Raw genomic sequence first — 19665 nt, 5'->3', positions numbered from 1 at the left:
GGAGGTTCTTGGGTTCAGCCACAGTGAAAGGGATTTTATAGCACTTGTCAAGCAGAAAGTATGCATTTAATAATGAATAAACAAAGCAGATACAAGAACTCAGCAGCACAGAAGGTGAACCAGGCTATGGCATTTCACAGCAAGTGTCGACAAAGGAGTGTGCCCAGGCTGAAACAAATGGGCACTGCAGAATCTGCAGATGCACTCGCTGTCTGGGGAAAAAACACACATTTAGCAACTGAAGATCATCTTGATGCAAGAGGCAGCATGCTGGGCTCAGAAGATTTGATTTTACTGCTTCTTCTTTCAGCTACTCTACTGACCTTAGAATAAGAGTATAACATAATAATTTCTGAAATGTATATAATCTACATGAAGTATATTGGGCAATATATAACAAACTGGCTCCTTCAGTTACAGATCCATCTCAAGCATCAGTGTGTGCAACATTATATGCACTGGTATAGATTTGTGGGAGGGGTGATGATTAAACACACGTAAAAGCTCAACGTTCATTTTACGCATGAACTCTGCCTACAGAAACGGAAGAACATCAATATCCCCATTACAGATGCTTGAAAGGAACCCTGCCATACAGTTGTACAGTGATAACTGCAAACCACTACGAATTTTTACCTCCATGTAATGCCAAAATCAGCTCAGGACAGATTTTCCATTACAGGGGAATTAAAAAAAAAAAAAAAAAGAGAGAGAGGGAGAAAAGGAGTATTTTTCTTACAGTAGCAGCTTAATGCTACTGCCAGAGGCTACTGTAACCCAGATACTAAATTTCCTCATGTCAATGGAGTCACAATGCCCTGAGCATTAACCTAATGCTTAGTCTGACTGGCCTGGCTCCACCATGCACCAACAGATCCACTAACCCTCAGGCTGTGCAAGAAACTCTGAACAAGGCAATCCAATCCTTTCTTCACCCTGCAAATGTGGGGTCCAAAAGCCACCTGGGAGTGCTCTATACTTAGACCACAAGGGATTACAGCTAGGAAACCAAAATCTGGTTGTGGTCACATTTTAAGAAGGTACCATTCAACATAACTGAACAAATGGGTTATTCAGAAATCCTAAAAATATAACAGATCTCTGTTTAATGGATTTCTACCACCCAAGTTTAACATGGCAAGAAAAATTCCACCTGACCACATGTGGTTTTTGTTTGTCCTCTTAGACAATGCCATCAGATTACCCTAAGGTCAATTAACAAAACCTCTCTGCCCCCGAGGGAGAGTCATCTGATATCCATGCACATAAAGTCGATTACCCAACTTTGTGTCCTTCAAAACACTAGGTGGTAAGAACCAAACAACTCTGATGGCTTCCCCAAAGATGCATCTGAACCCTACATATTTACAGATTCTCTCAACATATTTTATTACATTAAATCTTAATTCACTGGACCCCAAGCCTAACATAGAGCTTGAAACAGTACTGTGGGAAAGCAGAGCAACATCCATGCAGTGCAGCAGGTGTCTCATGTATTTTAGAACACTTCTGCAGTCCTCTTGTCAATTTGCTTCAATTACCATGAGCATATTCCTACAGAAATAAAACCTATGTGATTTGTGATACTGCAGCAACTCTTTCAAGGGGGTAACTGCAACAGCATAAATAAATGGATGAAAATAACACCTTTTGCCAAAGGATCTCAAATTGAAGCCCAGTGAGATTGGTGCAGTATTTATAACAAATCCCTCTGCCTGGACCATAGAAAATACACTTCAAGAGAACACAAAAACACAAGAACAACTAAGGCAGCTTGCTTAATTCCTGCCAGGCTTCCAACTGAGAGTCTCATGTCACTGCCAGCTCTTCCTCTTTATGTTCCAGGAAAAGCTGCTATTACCACTTTAGAAACAGTGACACAGGGAGGTGGAGAAAGTTCTGCCAGGCTTTACATCCCCTTTTGCATAAGCTGAGGTTTTTTATAAGTATTATGAATCAAACCAAAAAAATTAGCAGGTGAAGATGACTTGGGAAAACACTTCTGAGGCTAGGACCTCACAGAACGAGTACAGTGAAATGAGCGCAGTAGGAGCATGCAGTCCCTGCAATATAACTCCTCTACTCTTGTTCATTGGTGCAACAAAAGCAGCAGTAGAGTGAGCGAAACCCTCCCTCATATCATTTTCGGATGTCAAGCAGCACCATGCAAATTCACGCATCTGGCAAGAGAGAAGTCTAACATCCCAGAAGAAACTCTGCAAGCAGAGACATCTCCCCTTCCAGTGCAGTGCAGCCTCTTCCAGTTCCCTGGAGCTCTGGCACACAAACAAGGTTGCACAAGGAATGGCCACAATGCCACACTGTGAACTTGAAGTGCACAGGCTGCTCCACAGCACAGCTTTCTTTGCAGCACATTTCGAGGTACAAGCACAATAGCATCCCTCCTCTCATTAGGATCTAAGCTACCCTGACACTACACTACATTTATTCAGAGGAGAGCATTACCATCAGGCAGCTCTGGCTCCTGAGAAGGCAGCACCTCAGAAGGCAGAGGACAGGAGGTCCATAGTACTCTGTGTCACTAACTCCTTCCATGAAAACTTTATGCTGCTCCTGGCTGAAAGGAGAGGCACCATCAGCACCATACGAACTGCACTCTAGACAGCAGTGGAGGGCTGGAGTAGTTAAAGAGGTTAAAAGGGACGCTGAGAAGCTGACTTGCCAGTGTTCCCTCAACTACACATATGTCCTTAAGACCAGCCTTGGTACCAAACAATTGTCTACAATATTTTCTTTATAATGAGAGTCAGACACTCCAAAAAGGAAAAAAAAAAACCCAAACATTAGGAATACTCTAAAATAGAAGAATAATGTCTTTTGGGTGGAGTTAACCACTAAGGCTGAACAAAGACCTACTAAAATTGCATTAAGGCTACATTGTGATAAATTAATACCATACAAAAACCTGCAGGATTTTAATTTCACACAATTTCACGCACATACAAACAACAGCAGATCCATCTAATAGTGTTACAGGAAATACTTTAAAAGGATAGCATTACACTGGAAACATCGCATGAAACTAACCCTTCTTTAGGTTTTGCATATTCTGCTGAATGTTTTCAAAATATTTAACAGGGGAAAAATATATTTCCAAGGCTTACAATATGTATTTATTAAGTTTAAGAAATCTCTGCCAGTTGACAAAGGTCATCGTTTGATGAGAATGAGAGGGCAAAAAGACATTGTGCCTTCAGTGTTGGCATCAATCCTGCAACTACCTAAAATCTTTCAAATCTGAATATGCAAGTCTTAGGAGCTGAGACCTGCACACTTTACCATTTTCAGCAGTATTCAGTGCAAGAAAGAAAATAAAACCAGTATACAACTGAAACAAAGCATACGTCCCTCCTGCATTAAGCCACTCTTGAAGACTTCTCTCAGCATTTGGCTAAAGATTGAACATACACTCTTCTCTAGATAACCAGCTTTTCCAAGCTTTCATTGACATACCTACACAGAAGCCTAAGAAAGTCAGCCTTCAGCTTCTCCTGCAGCTTGCCTACATTGTATAGCTAAGCAAGAAAACAGCAGAAAAGTGGATTTAAAATAATTTGTGAAGGAAGTAGTAGAGATTACATAAGATAAAGTTAAATTTATTGAAATTTGACAAAACTGTGAAATCTCTTAGAAGATGTCTTCCCAAAGCGAAAACTATCAAAATAGGGGAACACAGCATTGTATTCACAGGCAAAACCTTTTAAAGCTATTTTACAGTCTTTTAGACTGCTCTGGCACATCAGGTAATTGCATTTAAATTGCCATGTTATACTACAGTTTACTTGATCCATTTTCACTTTTTCCTCTTTCTTCATCCCAACATCTCACCTACCTAGAGACCAGTACAGCTGAGTTGTGTCCATCCTAATGGCTTGCTTCCCCTCAGTACAAGCATCATTTGCACAGCATTCTATTGAGATGCTAGAAGTTGTTTTGGGCTTTGTTTGGTTCTAACAAAACAAAGCAGCTTTGAGAAAGGTAGGAAGAACCTAAAGCCAGATTATACTAACAGCTCTGCAATACCCAGCATGAACCAAACTATTACAAAAATAACAGCTCTAGCACAGATTTTTATGAAAGCTGAGAACAATGCAGCAGAGAACTTGGCTAGCAGGATCAAAATCACATAACAGAATAAGTTTATAGCAGCCATCAACATATTTTAGCATAGCAGCATTATGCTCTGTCCATCATCCCCATATTTGTATGGATACTGAGGTCTTTAGAGATATTTGTATTATCTCTTTAAAGAGAACAAACAAGTCAGTCAATACACGAGTGGGAAAATGAGGACACCAGTGTGAGAAGGGGTAGACTAAAAAGCAAACACAAATCCTGATGCTTATCTACACATGAAATTTCCCGGGACTTGCTGAAGCAGGGAAGATGGAAGGACAGCAAAGAGGGAGACGGAAAGGTAGGAAAAGGGGCATAAAGATACCCATAGCGTATGCCACAGCTGCACACAGCATACAACAATATTCTTCACAAAAAACATACACATTTCTGTGTCTTCTTGACATGAGAGAACAGAAAGCCCAAAGCCCACTGTGCTCTTCTGACACTTGCAAGGTACAAATGTGAACAGTAATATAGTTAAGAAAACTGCTTGTTATATTTAGAATACATTTTTCATTATACACTATTATTAATAATTTAAAAGTTACCTATTTTGGATTTGAGATAAGAATAAACTTGTCAAGATAGCAGAAATTATTACTCATGAGTACCTAAGAAAGCTAGTGCTTCTTCAAATGTTTACTGGCAACATGGTAAACACCAGAAGAGAACATCTTCAGCTAAAGTGGGCTGCACTAAAAATCCAGACATCTGTACTGACCTACTTTCACCGCTCCCCACCTGAGGCTCCCGGAGACCTACACTGGAGTAGAAGCTCACATGCAGGGCTGTAAGACAGAATCATCCTTAAGCATCAGGCCCAAGTGTTTTCAGAGGCTCCTCTCTTAACAAGGCTTTCCCTTTATCCATAGTTTTGTGTGAAAAGTTTCAGTCTGGCTAACGGCCTTGAGGGCAGAGAGGGAGAAGCCTTTTCATTCTAAGGCTGACCCTGAACAAACACAGAAATCCCCTGTCTCCCAACTCAGATCAGGGTCAACAGCCATTCACTTCCCCAATCAGATCTGAGTAAAAACTGTTCTGCAGCAGCTCTTTCACTTTCTTGTTTTCCTGCCATGCCCCAATAACAAGTAGGTATCTGTAACTTAGCTCCTCAAAACCCTCAAAATTTCATGAAGTTCTACAAAGGCAGTGGTTTATCAAAGTTTTAGGTGGAGGATTGTTCCACCTAAGATTTAAGGTTTAATCAGAGATCTGAGGATGCAACATGTACCTGAAGTGCTTAGTCCATAAAGACATGCCTCTGGCAAGCATCTTCCAAGCACTCAGGAGCACGAAATGTAAACGGCTTGCTCCGAGTGACCTCAGCCTCCTAAGCACCAACTATTAGAGTTCTCCTAGACACAACCACATCGCTGCCCACTTCACAGCCAGCACACTGCTAACTGCTATTTAAACTGTGGAAAGGGCAAAAAATTTAAATTCAGTTATCAACCTACCTAAAAGGCACAGAAAAAAACACCACCTGAAAAAGGAATGCAGGACAGAAATCCTAACAGGAAAACTGATCCACTCTCCCACTTTCCATCCCCACATGCACACTTGCTCAAGCTCATCCTGCTGTCACACAGGCCCTCCACTGTGCACGGAGATACAAACACCATTTGTCAGCTAAGGGAATAAGCTGCAACATGTCCAGCACCCAGAAGTCCAGCCACAAGTTTAGGGGTTTTTTTCTTGTTTTTTGTTTTTAAATAAAGGTCACTTTGCAAAGAAGATCCAGAAACACGACCTGTCCAATGGAGAGCTGCTCCTCACTTGCTCACAGTTTCTATCCTGTGGTCACCTTTGCAATAGCCTCAGAGGACATGTGGACCTTTCAATTTGTGTTTCTCAGGGAGCTGAGCACTGTCAGGATTCATCTGCAGCCCCCTGAAGAGTGACAGTAATATAGCAAAGAGCAAATATTGTTTGCCTGAGAACGGGAGAAGCCTTCCCCTTTGCTAAAACTCCACCTACTCATTGCTCCCCCAAAGCTGCTTCTCTGGTCCTCATGGGGCCAGGCAACCACTTCTCCCTCACTCCCTACCAGCAGTGTGATTTCTTGTTCAAACTTTGTACCAACCAGCAGAAACTTGTTTTGCTTTGCTAACATTAACATGGCATCCTGCAGCTGTTTGGACCTTATTCTGCAATCTCTACTCATCAAGCCAGGGTAGCTCTTCCCTCACCCAGCAGGACACGTAATTTGGTTAGGTCTGTTTCAGAAGCACTGGGTTATCAGACTCTGGCTCTCATAATTAAATTTTCATCATAATAGTTTATTATCTTAAATAATGAAATTAGGGAAGCCATCATTAACAAAAAGCTGTCACTCATGAATTGCCACAGAGTGCATGTTCTGGAAACAGGGAGAGATGAGGCAAGAACAAGGACAGAAATTGGCTTGGGGACCATCATTCTAACCCAGGTTAGGGACTCTGGTAGCAGTATGAAGCACAGCTAGCAGCAGTTATAGTTAAAGAGCAATTTTATATCCTGGGCCTGTAATTATTTTCCACAGAATTAAATTACCACCATCTTGAGAAAAAAATGAAGCAGAATTGTAAGTGATCCAAAGTAACCATTTTAATAATCAGACAAATCAGTGATGTTCACCAATTTTCCATCACAACAATGGTTGGAGACGAGGGGCTCTGAGCAACAGGAAGCATTTTTCACAGTATGCGGCACTAACTTTTGAATTAACAGCTTTTGTGGCCTCTTAAGCTTACAGTGTGCTCCTCCACACCACTTACATGAAGTGAAACACATTCCCTGTGCAAAAAAAGTCTTTTTTTAGAACAAGTATCTTCAGGCAGACAAAAGAAGCCATACAAGGAAAACAAATTTTAAAAAAGGAAAAGAAGAAAGCCACAAGTAAATAGGGACAATGTTTTTGTGTTTATATTGGTCTACTAAAGAACACATATTCTGTTCCTGGGTAAAAGAAAAACAAAAAGCCATCAGTAGAGAAGAGTGTCTGAGGCAAGAAGTTGACCTTAGTGCTCATCTTCTTTATTTCAAGCTTTTGGGAAATTAGATATAATAGTCTTCTGCCACTTTTATGAACAGTTTTCAATGTAAATCCTTGCTTAGGAAAGCTCCATTTCACAAATAACAGTGGCAAGAGGCAGGCCATCTACAAACAGAAGTACATTAGCAAACCACTTTGGTACCATTATACCATTTCTACATTCAGCCAAAGAAGTAGAAAAAGTGTGACATTTTAAAAATAAAAATTAAAAAAGAAAAAAAAAAAACATAACGCCCACACACACACAACTGGTTTTTAAACTGATCCCATGAACAATTCAGAGCCACAGTGGATTCCTGCCTTCCACCATTCCTTTTCCCCTGTGAGCTGTGAACGAAAAACCAGAAGTGGCTAACAGCAAGATCATATTTACACTTCCTCCTTCCAGAGCACCACTAAGGACAGAGGCACCCACAGGTAGGTGTGCGCATGCAAAGTACAGAAGACAGAACAAGGGCAGGCACCAAAAGAGAAGTTACATTTACTTGCCTTTCCCTGCATATACGAGTTGTCCAAAATTAAAGAAAAGGAGAGCAAGCAGCTGCCCTTATACTATAATGGTTATACTACCCTTCCAAAGTGTGCAAAGAATACACTATGTTCTTTGCCGTGCAAGAAATCTTCTATGCTCCCAGCAAGTGTAAAAGCAAATATACAACTCCAGTCAGAGCTGCACTTAAAAGGACACAAAAGTGTCAGGATTGCAGAAAAATGTACATTTTGCCTGGGTAGCCAGAGAAAGAGGACTGTTTCTGTTTGGTCAAAGACCAATTTCATTAAGCAAGTAGATTAGGTCTTACCCTTAATGCAGACAAACCTGAGGGAAAGAAGCCTCAGAGTTTATCTTGCAGAAAGTGTATCAACACCAATTTAAACACAAAACAAGTTTCTATCTGCAACTGATGCTTTGATTGTGAGAAATAAGGGAAAAGAAAAACTGGAAGTAAGAACTGGACAGAGAAATTGAGGGGGAGGAAAAAATTATTCCCAACCCCACCAACCCAAAGAGGAGGGAAACATTTCTCAAAACCTGGTTAATTCCATTGAATGCCAGTTTCTCCTCACAGGAGTGGAAACATGTCAACCAAAAGGAATTCAACATCTGCATGCATTATCACAGCACCAGAATGTTAGGTCTGTAAATCTTCCAACCAGTAAAAAGTAACCTTACAGATTGATGTACAATGTAAACACAGATTTCAGTCAAACTTGCACATCAATGAGTATTTTTTTAAACAAGGCCTATTTTGGGACCATATACAACTGCATGGTTGGATTAATAAATTCTCTTTCCAGCAGCACTCATGATTTCAGTTTTCTGTAGTAACCTTATTGGCTACAGTTCAATTGTTTTCTAAGAGGCACCTTGTAAAAGTATTAAAATACATTTTCACATATAAGTACTTTTTGATTACTCTACCTCACTTCATTTAGATTTCCTGACATGAGGGATGTACCAACACCTACTTCCTTTCATCTTCATAAACACACACTTAAGATACATGCCATAACAGTCAACTTTCTGGGCAGGGAAGAGGAAACACCATTATTTTAAAAGAATGTCCATATTTAACACATTATCACACACCAGCTGTCATGATATAATGTGCAAGATTGCACACATTTTATGTAAAACTAACCCTGGATAACCCTGTGAGCTTCATGCTTTTAGTGGTTTAATATACAAGTACATATTTTTTAAGGCAAGACGTGTGCACCTAGAGAAATTCATCTGTTTGAAAAGAATATCATGGATGGATCATGACAGAAGATGAGCAACGGGAAACCAGCACCAAAGCTTTCAATCCCAAAATAGTTTTGGCAACACAAAATATTATTTCTGCTTCCACCTGGAGACTGCCACCCTTATAGCTGAACAGGCACTGCAGCTCACACCGGCTTTTCTCAGCTGCTTCAGTGCAGTCAGCCAGGTTGCTCAGACAGCATTCAGAAGCCACATGGACAGTGCAAAATTGCTCCTTTAAAAATGAATGCAGATAGATCTTTTTAAATAGAATTTCAGTCTTTGTAAGCGAGTCTTTAGAAGCAGAACATGAAATCTCACACCATGTGCATAGAACAAATATAAACCTGTTTGACAGGAGTTGACTAAAAATTTTGTTTTAAAAGCCCATGGAAACATATGTCCCAAAGAAAGTGACAGGGACATAGAGATTACTCCCAGGGAAGCCACCTGCCAAAGCAACTGTCCTGGTTCCAGAAGCACCATTGTGTTATTTTAACAAAGAGAAGAAAGTAAAAGACCTGGGGCAGCAACTTAACAAAGAATCCTCAAGGGGATTTCCTAATAGAGTGCTGTTGGTCACTACATCACATCACACTACTTCATGCCCTTAAGGTTAGGGATACATTACAAAAAAAACCAACCACAACAAAAACACACACAAACAACCCAAGAACATAGCAAAAAAACAGACCAGCCATACAGAGAGCATGGTCTCCTGCAACATTTCCTTGTCCTTAATGTCTAAAATAAAATTATTTTGGAAAGGAAAACTAACCTCAAAGGCAGTTAGTCTAGGGGTATTCTCTTTCATTAACAGGAAAGAAACAAAAAGTAAGAGAAATCCTGAATTCTGGTCATGAGCCACTCCTGAAAACATAAGTATCTCATAAGGAGTTGGCCAAATGTATTTAACATCTTGCTTTTGTCTTACAATTTTACCTCTCATTGCTACTAATTACAATAAATCTGATAGAAAGAAACCGCAATGGGAAATACTCAGCAAAATGAGTATAAATGTACAAAATGCTGAGTATTTGTACAGATTGTACGAAACAGTGAGTATTGTACAGATACCTTGGCTATTTTGAGGGTGAAAAAGCAGCACCACAAACACTGAAATCAAGAAACTTAGTTTCCCAGTGGTGTTTGTCTGAAGGCGAGGCCTGAGGCCTCTTGCTTAAAAAAAGAACCAAGACAAAACACCAAAATCTTTCTAATTGACAGGACATTCTGACTGATTTGTTATTGTGCCAAAAGCTGGGGCCCTTATGAGAGGGAGTAGGTGTTAAGTTTCTCTTCTTTTTCTGCCTGCCTTTCCCCAGCGCCCCAAAAAGTGACTCTTATCATTACGACTGAGGCCTCTACATACCCATCAGCTTAAGCTGAAACTAGAGAGAAGGTCAGAGTTGTCAGTGTGAGAAAGGAACACAGCAGCCACTCTGCATGATGCCTTAAGCCTTGACCTCGTAAGAAAACAGCTTTAAACAAAACAATACCAGGAAACCAAAGCAATCCTTGACTGATTACAAAATAGTGATATCTTTATCTATTTTAACCCAATAAGACTATTGTTGTGAGAACCACATTGAAGCCCAACACCGTAGTACTCTGCCTCTGGCTTAAGGGTCACATGGAGCCAGCTAGGGCAGCCTGTCCCAGGGCCCTGCCTCAGTCTGGCTGTCTGCACCCAACATGGCACAGGTATGTGACCAAAAAGCTCAGAGAAGCCTTTACCAGGACTCCCCATATTGGTCTGGAGTTCCAGCACTCAGCCCCGGCCTGAGCCTGCCTCATAAACCCAACTGTCTGGCTTGACCTTGGCTCTGCCCCAGCTCTAAAGCTTCCCCCAGCCACCACCCCTCGTCCTGCTGCCTGCCTTGCTGGTGCATGGTGGTACTGCCAGCAATTCCTCATCAGCATGTAGCCTGAAAGGTTCCTCACCTTGCCTAACAGCAGCTTTGCTCTGCTAAAGTATCAAGATGACTTGGATAGAGCTGGAGTTTGACCCTAATCATGCGAGGACTGACCTGTCCACTTAAGCTGGTTATTGCCTTTTCAGGGTCGGGTACCAGCTTGCTGCATGACCACCCAGGACCTGGTACCAGTAGACCAGAGGCAGCTGAGCAGCTCACTGTGTTTAGTGACATAACAGTTTGCATCGTTATGACTAACAGAATAATTAAGCAACTACAGATTGAATACTAAGGCAGCAAACTCATTGTGCAGACTGAGAAAGTCTGGTTTCCATCAAAACTCCTAGTCATCATTTCCAAACTTTGGCACTGAAAGCTGAGATCCTGAAGCACCTTAAGGCAAGCATGGACTTTATCCACCAGTTCAACATTAGGACCTTATTTCAAGCATCAGCAGGGGTTTTCCACTATTTCATCTTCACTCTCAGATTTCAATTTCTATCTTAACTATCAGAGGAATTTCCTATAGCAGAATGACTAGAGAGATGGTTATATCCATATTCTAGTACTCTGCACCTTGAATATACTATGAACAACAGGACAAGGGGTCAAGTGATTTCCTAGGCACCTGCCAAGTGCAGTCATTTTTAAATAATGTTCTTTTCTCAAATTGGTACTGATTTTGCTCAAATTTCCTAGAAATGAAGAATGAGAGATCATTTAATTAAAGCACAGATCTGGGTACTAGGGCTCAGTGCCAGCCTCTGCGATCAACCTCCTCTAAAACCTTGAGCAATAACACCACGGCTCTGGGGTTAGCTAGCCTGACAGCAACTGGTATTTTCTCCTTATTAAGTGCTGGACCCAATGAATGCTACCTAATCTGCTTGTAAACTCCCAACTACTGATAAAATTTAAACCAAAATCTCAAAACAATTCATTGCTACACATGCACTCAAGAGACCATGCTCAAAAGATTAACATCTCAAAACTAGGCTCTCAGGAGTCAAGGAGTGCTGGCATGAACGCTGCCCATGCAATCACATTTGATCCCTCTGGTGCATACACTTAAGGATATAGTCTTTAATTACTGAATTGCTTTTGCTGCCAACACTTCATTCAGCATTTCATTTGACATGCTTACCCAAGGCACAGCAATTCAAGTATGCAGTTTACCTGCCCTGGTCAGAATGCAACCATATGCATTATTTACTGAATATTGTGAAGTCTCAGCTTGGAGTACAAAAATTCTTAATTTTGTCAGTAGCTTTCCTGTGGCATTTAGTATTAAGCATCTGCATATCTCTGAAGCAATGTTATTTGTTTTCAGCATCAATCTGGAGGAGAGGAGGGTACATCTCCCCTACTTCACAGGTCAAAAATGAGTGTGTAGACTGAGCAAGGCCAAAAAGTCTTCACTAATTTATGGCAACTTAAGGTGTCGCTGGTGTCATTTTTTCAGAGCACTCTGCATTTCAGAGAACTCTGAATCCAGAGAAGGAACCACAGCCTCCACTGGCCCTGCCACAGCAGACAGCACTCAGCACTTCTGCAACAACAACAAAAAAACAACAACAACAACCAAAAAAAACCAAACCCAAAACCACATAAAGATACACATGCAACTAGAGAAACACTGTAAAAAAGATGCCATAGTGGTTTGTGCAGCTTCACACAGGGCAGTTTTCTTCCGCGGTAGAAGAAAACACAAAATCCAACCTAAGCAGTCAGCCATCAATTTCTCTGACCATGAAATCTTTCCCCCCACACACCTCCCCAGTATAAATCCCCTGCATTTTTGTATCATGGAACCATTTGTTCTTCCAAACAACATCCCCTCCAACAATTCATCCCGTTGAAAGACTTATCCTCTGCACTGAAGACAGTGTGCACGCACACACACAGTAAGTGCTCGCTAACTTGTGAACACCCTAAAAACGTGTTTCCCTTGCAGTACCTCTTCAGTCATGAAAGGTTAAAGTCTCCCACATGAGAGCTTCAGAGATTAGAGAGAGAAAAAAAATCTGAGTTATCACATCTAGGCCAAGTAGTTCACCCCTCAGAAACTTCACTGACTATTTGAATCTCAACATTCTTTATGTCATAGAATCATAGAATACTTAGGGTTGGAAAGGACCTTATGATCATCTAGTTCCAATCCCCCTGCCATGGGCAGGGACACCTCACACTAAACCATATCAGCCAAGGCTTCATCCAACCTGGCCTTCAACACTGCCAGGGATGGAGCATTCACAACTTCCCTGGGCAACCCATTCCAGTACCTCACCACCCTCACAGTAAAGAATTTCTTTCTTATAGCCAATCTAAACCTCCTCAGTTTAAGTTTCAACCCATTACCCCTTGTCCTGTCACTACAGTCCCTAATGAAGAGTCCCTCACCAGCATCCCTGTAGGCCCCCTTCAGATACTGGAAGGCTGCTATGAGGTCTCCATGCAGCCTTCTCTTCTCCAGGCTGAACAGCCCCAACTTTCTCAGCCTATCTTCATATGGGAGGTGCTCCAGTCCCCTGATCATCCTCGTGGCCCTCCTCTGGACTTGTTCCAACAGTCCCATGTCCTTTTTACATTGAGGACACCAGAACTGCACACAGTACTCCAGATGAGGTCTCACAAGAGCAGAGTAAGAGGGGCAGAACCACCTCCTTCAACCTACTGGTCACACTCCTTTTGATACAGCCCAGGATACAGTTGGCTTTCTGGGCTGCAAGCACACACTGCAACTGGCTCATGCTCTGTTTCTCATCGACCAACAGATCCCATTAGATCAGAACAGTATTGCAGTATTTTCACAATAAATTTCACTATTGATAAGAATAACAATTCTGTATAAAACAAAAAGTCAAACAAGTGCTACCACTTCAGTGAAACTGTCAGCCTTTCCTATAAACATGGCTTTTAAATAAATTGAAACAATCCATCAGCATTTACATAGTCAACCTATTTCCACCACAAGAACTGTAAATCCAGGAGCCACACATAACATGGGTAGGTATTATGCAGAAAATACTTCAAATTCCTTAGTAGCGGCTCTTGATGAAAAGCAGACTATTATCTACAGTCTTACTGCCCAAGAATAAGCAACCGTACTTTATGAAAACAATTCAGAACTGATTTAGTAAGTTACAGATTTTAAAGGCAGAGTACCTGCATAGGGCATGTACCCAAAATTTGTAACAACAGTTTTGGCAACGAAACTTTCAAATCTGCAATACATTTTTACAGACACAAAGCACCAAATCTCAAATATCTTGCAAAATATTATAGTAGCACTGTACTTATTTGTGTTTGTCACTCTAGTTCTCCTGAGAAAGATGTGGCAAAAGAACACAGAAATAAAGTTCCATCTCTTTTTGCTCACCCAAGTATTCAAGATAGTATGTAAGCATACCATCGCATTACCACAGCTTGCTTCCTATCAAGAGAGGCCAGAAAAACTATTCCTGAGGAAACAGGAAACCATACTTAAGAGAGACCAATTTGACACTTTCCCCCACTAGTTTCAGGAATGACAACAGAGGATCCCACACATTAAGCATTTCTTTTAACGTGCAGATGTGTGACTTAACAGAGAATACTAAAAAGTACAATAGTCATTTGAGTTCAAAAAGCACCACATAACAGCTTCAGAAGACTCTCAAAAGATAAATAGTTCCACATGCCTCATTTCACATTTCCCATCCACTCAAAATTCCTACAGACGTAAACAAGAAACCTAACTGACAATGGCAGCAAATTATTTTAGAAGAGGTTCTAATAATAGTTTGCTTTAGCATCATCCATAGCCCAATACCCTAAACTCTGAAGAATAACTCAATGATAAACATGTGCGTTCATGTGCATGCCTTCACATCAACTTGCTGTGCAGGCTAGTGAGAAAGTATGGCACACACAAAGCTCAAAGAAGCCGTTCAGAGGAGAATTAATGCCTTCTGAAAAGATACTGGCTTTTCCTTCACATATATAATCAAAGTCATTCTGTCATACTTACCAATACCTTGTTGTCCACCTTGTCTCCCTTGGTTTCCAGCTTTACTTTTTTCTTGACCGAAATTTTGATTTTCCTCCCAATAACATCCCTGACACTTTCTGAAATGAAAGAAAATACTTTAATTAAACACTTTCAGTGTCAACATGAGAAGGAAAAAAAAAAAAGACACCTCTTTTGAGTTTTCAGGAAGACACAGAGCTACGTTGCTCAGCACAGCTCCAACAACAGGTCGTTCTTGATTGCTTGCAACCATGGAAGTCTCATGCACAATTCACCAGGACTGAACTTAACACAAGTACAACTACAATCTACACAATAATTTACGTCTAATATGATAGGATTATCAATGTCATATGCCAGGATTCTAAACATAGTTTGATACTTCTTTCCAGCACTATTTAGACATCAAAAGCATTCCCAAGACAAACCCCAGCACTGCTTAAGCTCTACTCCGGGAAAAGACAACAGATTCCTCACTTGCTATTATCTGTACCTGAAAAGCTTGCTAAAGCAAATTAATTTCTTGCATTGCAAAAATTTTAGCCTGTTGCTGGTATCAGGAAAGCTAAATGGGTCAGGCAAAGGAGAAGCAAGTGTTCACACATTTTTCATTCTGTGCATTTAAGTTGCAAAGCAAACCAAGCAGACTTCCAGATAGTAACACCTGACAGCTCTGCAGAGAATGCTATGGAGGGCAACACTGGTCTCAGATCAAGTCCTAATGACAGTGTAGCCACCTTATGGTGCCAACAAAGTTACATTACTTGCCATAATGCTTCAATATGTATATGCATACACATGTATACACCATTCTGCCAAGTACTAAATGAACCAGCCTTTCCCCTAAACGTTTGCACCCTGGCCTGAAGGGAGCTTCTAACACAGGGAACAGTGTCAGAAAGCTTATACAACTACTAACACTGATGTAATTGGGAGATAAACAGAGAAGTTCATCTAGAAGAGCCAATTTGGCACCTTCCTTAAGTTTCCCTCCCCAGTCCCCACAGAAAAGGAATGAGAAAGAAACCTTTTAAACACATTAACCTATTTCCAGCTCTACAACTGGCATCTGCCAAAGGCAAGTCTCCACCCTCCTCAGACACACACACTTTGCCCTTGTGCATGCTAAAGTTTAAAGGCTAAAATTGAAGATAATGGGCTATTCCTAAGGCTTTTAATTATAGTGCTCTGTATAGCACTTCTCTGCACAATTTTAATCTGGTAGTCAGAATACATTACAGCAAACAATACACCATTTATTAAGTCTGGACATTTAGCTCAGGCCACAGCATTCTGCCTGCAGGGCACAAGGGTGTGCAAGTCAGACATGGACTTGGTCAGAGCACCACTCCACCAGAGAGCTCCTTCTGCAGAATCGGCATGATTTCCCCTGGAATTTTAATTTTCCCATCAGGAAAACAAAAGCTCCTCGGTAGCAGCAGTTTGCCCAGAGAGAAGCCTGCCCCAAGCCATGGCAGCCCCGTGGCAGACAGCCAGCTCCCCGGGCAACTGCTTGGTCATAAGCCAGGCAGTCAGCTCCCTGAGCAGCCAGGTAACAAAAGCCCAGGGAAAAGTCCAGCCTGATGGGAGCTATTTTCCTGAGTCTTCCTCTCCCATGAGTAATGCCCAGTTCCGGATTCTCTGTTCCTGCTGAGGAACCCAGAAGCAAGCTGACCACTCAGTTTTTTTCAAGTCCTACCTCCTCGCAGAAGGAAAGGTAATGGTGCTGGCTCTGCTACTTTATCTCTGCCTTTCAGTTTCTCCTCTCCCACAAACAGCTCCAAATGTATGCATCTAGCAAAGGACTTCCTCCTGAAGAGCCAATGTGGGGAGACCCTCTTCTTCCCTTTGTTGTCCCACACAGGAGCAGTGGGGAGCGACTGCAAGCCCTCAGCTCCAGGCCTCTTATTTCAAGCCACAGAAGGGAGAGAAAGGGCCTGGGACCCAAAATTCCAGAAAGCATCAGGATGTCAGCTCCCTCTAAATCTCTATATGCCAGAAAGGGCTCAAAAAACTTCTTCAAAGAGTTATGATACAGATTTCATAGATAGTGTGAGGTGTCCCTGCCCATGGCAGGGGGGTTGGAACTAGATGATCTTGAGGTCCTTTCCAATCCTAACTATTCTATGATTCTATGATTCTCCTTGTGACTGAGGCCACTTCCTTACACACTGGGTGGCAAGTGGACTTGCAAAGTTGTTTTTCAGATTTGCAGATGGAAATATTTTAAAGCACTGATCTATTTCTGATACTGGAAACTTCATATATCCACACCTCAGAGGAGTGGATCCAGGTAAGCCAACAGTGAGACAGAGCTTTTTTTGAAGACTATGACCTATGAGACCTGACAAAGGTCACATGGGAAGAAACACAATGAAAACCACAGCTCAAACACTTCCACCCCCAGTTTAATCTACTCCTACTCCCAGTTTAATCTCCATGCTCCAATCACTAAGTGAAGGCACATCCTTTCATCCTGTTCTCAAAACAAGGTTACTACAAAATGACTATTTAAAAGGCTCGATTTTAACATGCAGACACTAAAATACTGCTAGAAATTAAACTAATCTATATTAGCAGACCCACACATCACAAAAGAGCCCTTGAAAAAGCAAGCTGGGTGCAGGACACCAGGACTGGGGGCAATTCTTAAACAAAGCCAATAGAGGAGGGGATGTGTGAAGATGCTCACTTTGCTCTACACCTCACCTACAACACCAGGGTACAGCACTGATCCACAGCGAGTAACAAGTACCTTGTATTAGCACCTCAAACATGCCTGGCCATTAAAAAAAAACAAGACAAAACAAAACAGGTTATTTGATCATTGTTACTCCCAGCAGCCTTCCCAGCTCATCACTTCTTAGTAGTAAGCTATAGACTAAAGCAAACTGCATGGATTGCACACTAAAGACACTGCAAAATAGAGCTATTTTGCCTGTACAGAAAAAAATCCTATGACAGCTGCAACCATCCATCAGATTTTTAGCAATATTTTCTAAATGCTAAAATCAGTTGCCACCTATAGCCCTGACTGATGAAACTGAAGGAAATGCAACACTGTAAGTGAACCAGCTAAGGTTCAAAGGTTTGTATTCAATACAATATGTACCTTACTGTCTGACAAATTTCTGTTCTCATCTATCATTAAGGCAACACTTCAAATTATTCTAACGTATTCTATCCTTAGATCTCTCCTTCATCAGGAAAAACTGCAAACCAACGGAAGTCCAGCCTCAGTGAGGTGGCTGAGCACCAGGCCTAGAGCATCAGACTTGTTCCCTCATTATGACACCGGTTGCCAACATACAGCATTAATGATCCACTTGTCAGAAGCTCCGCAACAGCGATGACAGCATTTCCAAGGTTCTTACCATCACCAATGATGAGCTCACCGAGCAACACGGGGGGTTGCGTACATGTGGCCATAAAACTTTAATTACAAATACCCTCACTCCTTCGTACATACATTGGAAAAAGAGTCTTAACACGAAGCCCCGATAGGAAATAAGGGGCAGCGGCCAGACCTACAGCTCGCAGCCTCAGCCCGTGTCCTCAGGCCGAGGCGCTCAGAGGACTGGCCCTGACGGGGCTGCTGTCCCGGCGCGGGAGGCTCGAGGGGCCGGAGCAGCTTCCCCGCACTCCGCCAGCCACTGCAGAGCCCGCAGCGCCGCTGGCAGAGCCCTCCGGGGAGCGGCGGCCGGGCCGGGACAGCCTGTCACCCACCGCTCACGGCGAGGGAGCCCCGCGCCGCCAGAAGCGGGCTCCAAGGGCACGGCCCCTGCCCGCTCCCCACCGCCTCGCAGCCCCCCGCCTGCCCGCTCCCCACACGCAGCGGCAGCAGAGGGGCCAAGCGCCTGCGGCGCGGCCCCGCCGCCCCCCACCGGCTCCTCGGAGTACCCCCCGGCTCCCCAGCCATACCCCGCGGAGCTCCCCCCGAGCTCCACGGCCACCGGGTCCCCCACCGGCAGCGCTGCAGCAGGGGGTCGCGGACGGTAGCCCCCAAACTTGCCCTCCATCCCCCTTCTCCCGAGCCCCTGCATCCCCATCCCCGCCGCCATGCCCCGTCTCTTACCGATCAACTCTTTGGGGACGTCGGAGCTCTCCTCGGCCATGGCGGCGCTGCCCGGCGCCCGGGGGTGCCCGGTGGCGGGGCTGCTTCAGCGGCGCGCCGCCCCTCCGCCAGGCTAGGCGGGCATCAACCAGCGGGCGGGGGAGGGGGTGTCCGTGCGGTGCTTCTGTGGTGCGGGGGGTGCGCGGAGCGCGGCCAAGGGAGGGAAAGAGAGAAGGAGGGAAGGGGCTTCTCCCGCCCCGCGGAGCCGGCTCCCTCCGCGCTACATGACGCCCCCGGCTGCCGGCGAGGCCAGGAGGGGCATTTCCAGCGGAGGACCAGGCAGCCCGCAGCCCGCACCGCCCGCTCCCTCTCTCCCCCTCACACAGCCAACACCTCCTCGCTGTCCGGCTCCCCCCGCCCGGCACCGGCGGCTGAGGCGCGGGCGGGAGGAGGCGGTGGCTGCCCCCGCCCCGGGAGGGCTGGCGCCCGAGCCCCGGCCCGGCCTCCTCACCTCGCGAGAGCCGCCGGGAGCCACCCACCCGCCTGCGCCCACCGAGCACCCGGGGGCAGAGGAGGAGGAGGAGCGGGAGGCGGCAGCCCGAAGCATCGCCCTCAGGAAGCCATCGCGCCCGCCCCGGCGCGGAGAGGGAGGAACAGGAGGAGGAGGGCAGCGGGCTGGGAAATCGAGCGCGGCGGAGCCGGCCCCTCCTTCGCCTGATCAGCCCCCGGCGCTGCGGCGGGACCAGAGGGTGGCGGCGGGGGCCACCT

At 43.8% G+C, this 19665-nt stretch overlaps 1 protein-coding gene across 2 annotated transcripts in view; it reads right to left on the bottom strand.

Moving 5' to 3' along the window:
* Positions 1–19310, bottom strand: part of CARMIL1 (capping protein regulator and myosin 1 linker 1) — a 192903-nt gene extending 173593 nt beyond the window's left edge. The window contains exons 1-2 of one of the 2 annotated variants that reach the window (XM_034074622.1): positions 18919–19310; positions 14844–14941 (exon numbers count right to left, since the gene is read on the bottom strand). In XM_034074622.1, the coding sequence (XP_033930513.1) occupies positions 14844–14941; positions 18919–18958 (138 nt within the window). In that variant the 5' untranslated portion in view covers positions 18959–19310. The remainder of the gene's footprint in view (positions 1–14843; positions 14942–18918) is intronic. The other variant, XM_034074623.1, reaches the window with a different exon arrangement.
* Between the last annotated feature and the right edge of the window lie 355 nt (positions 19311–19665).

This window comes from Melopsittacus undulatus, chromosome 1 (genome assembly GCF_012275295.1).
Source record: "Melopsittacus undulatus isolate bMelUnd1 chromosome 1, bMelUnd1.mat.Z, whole genome shotgun sequence".
Classification (NCBI taxonomy): domain Eukaryota; kingdom Metazoa; phylum Chordata; class Aves; order Psittaciformes; family Psittaculidae; genus Melopsittacus; species Melopsittacus undulatus.
Note: the sequence above shows the minus strand (reverse complement) of the source record. Positions and strands in the feature narration are given on the sequence as shown.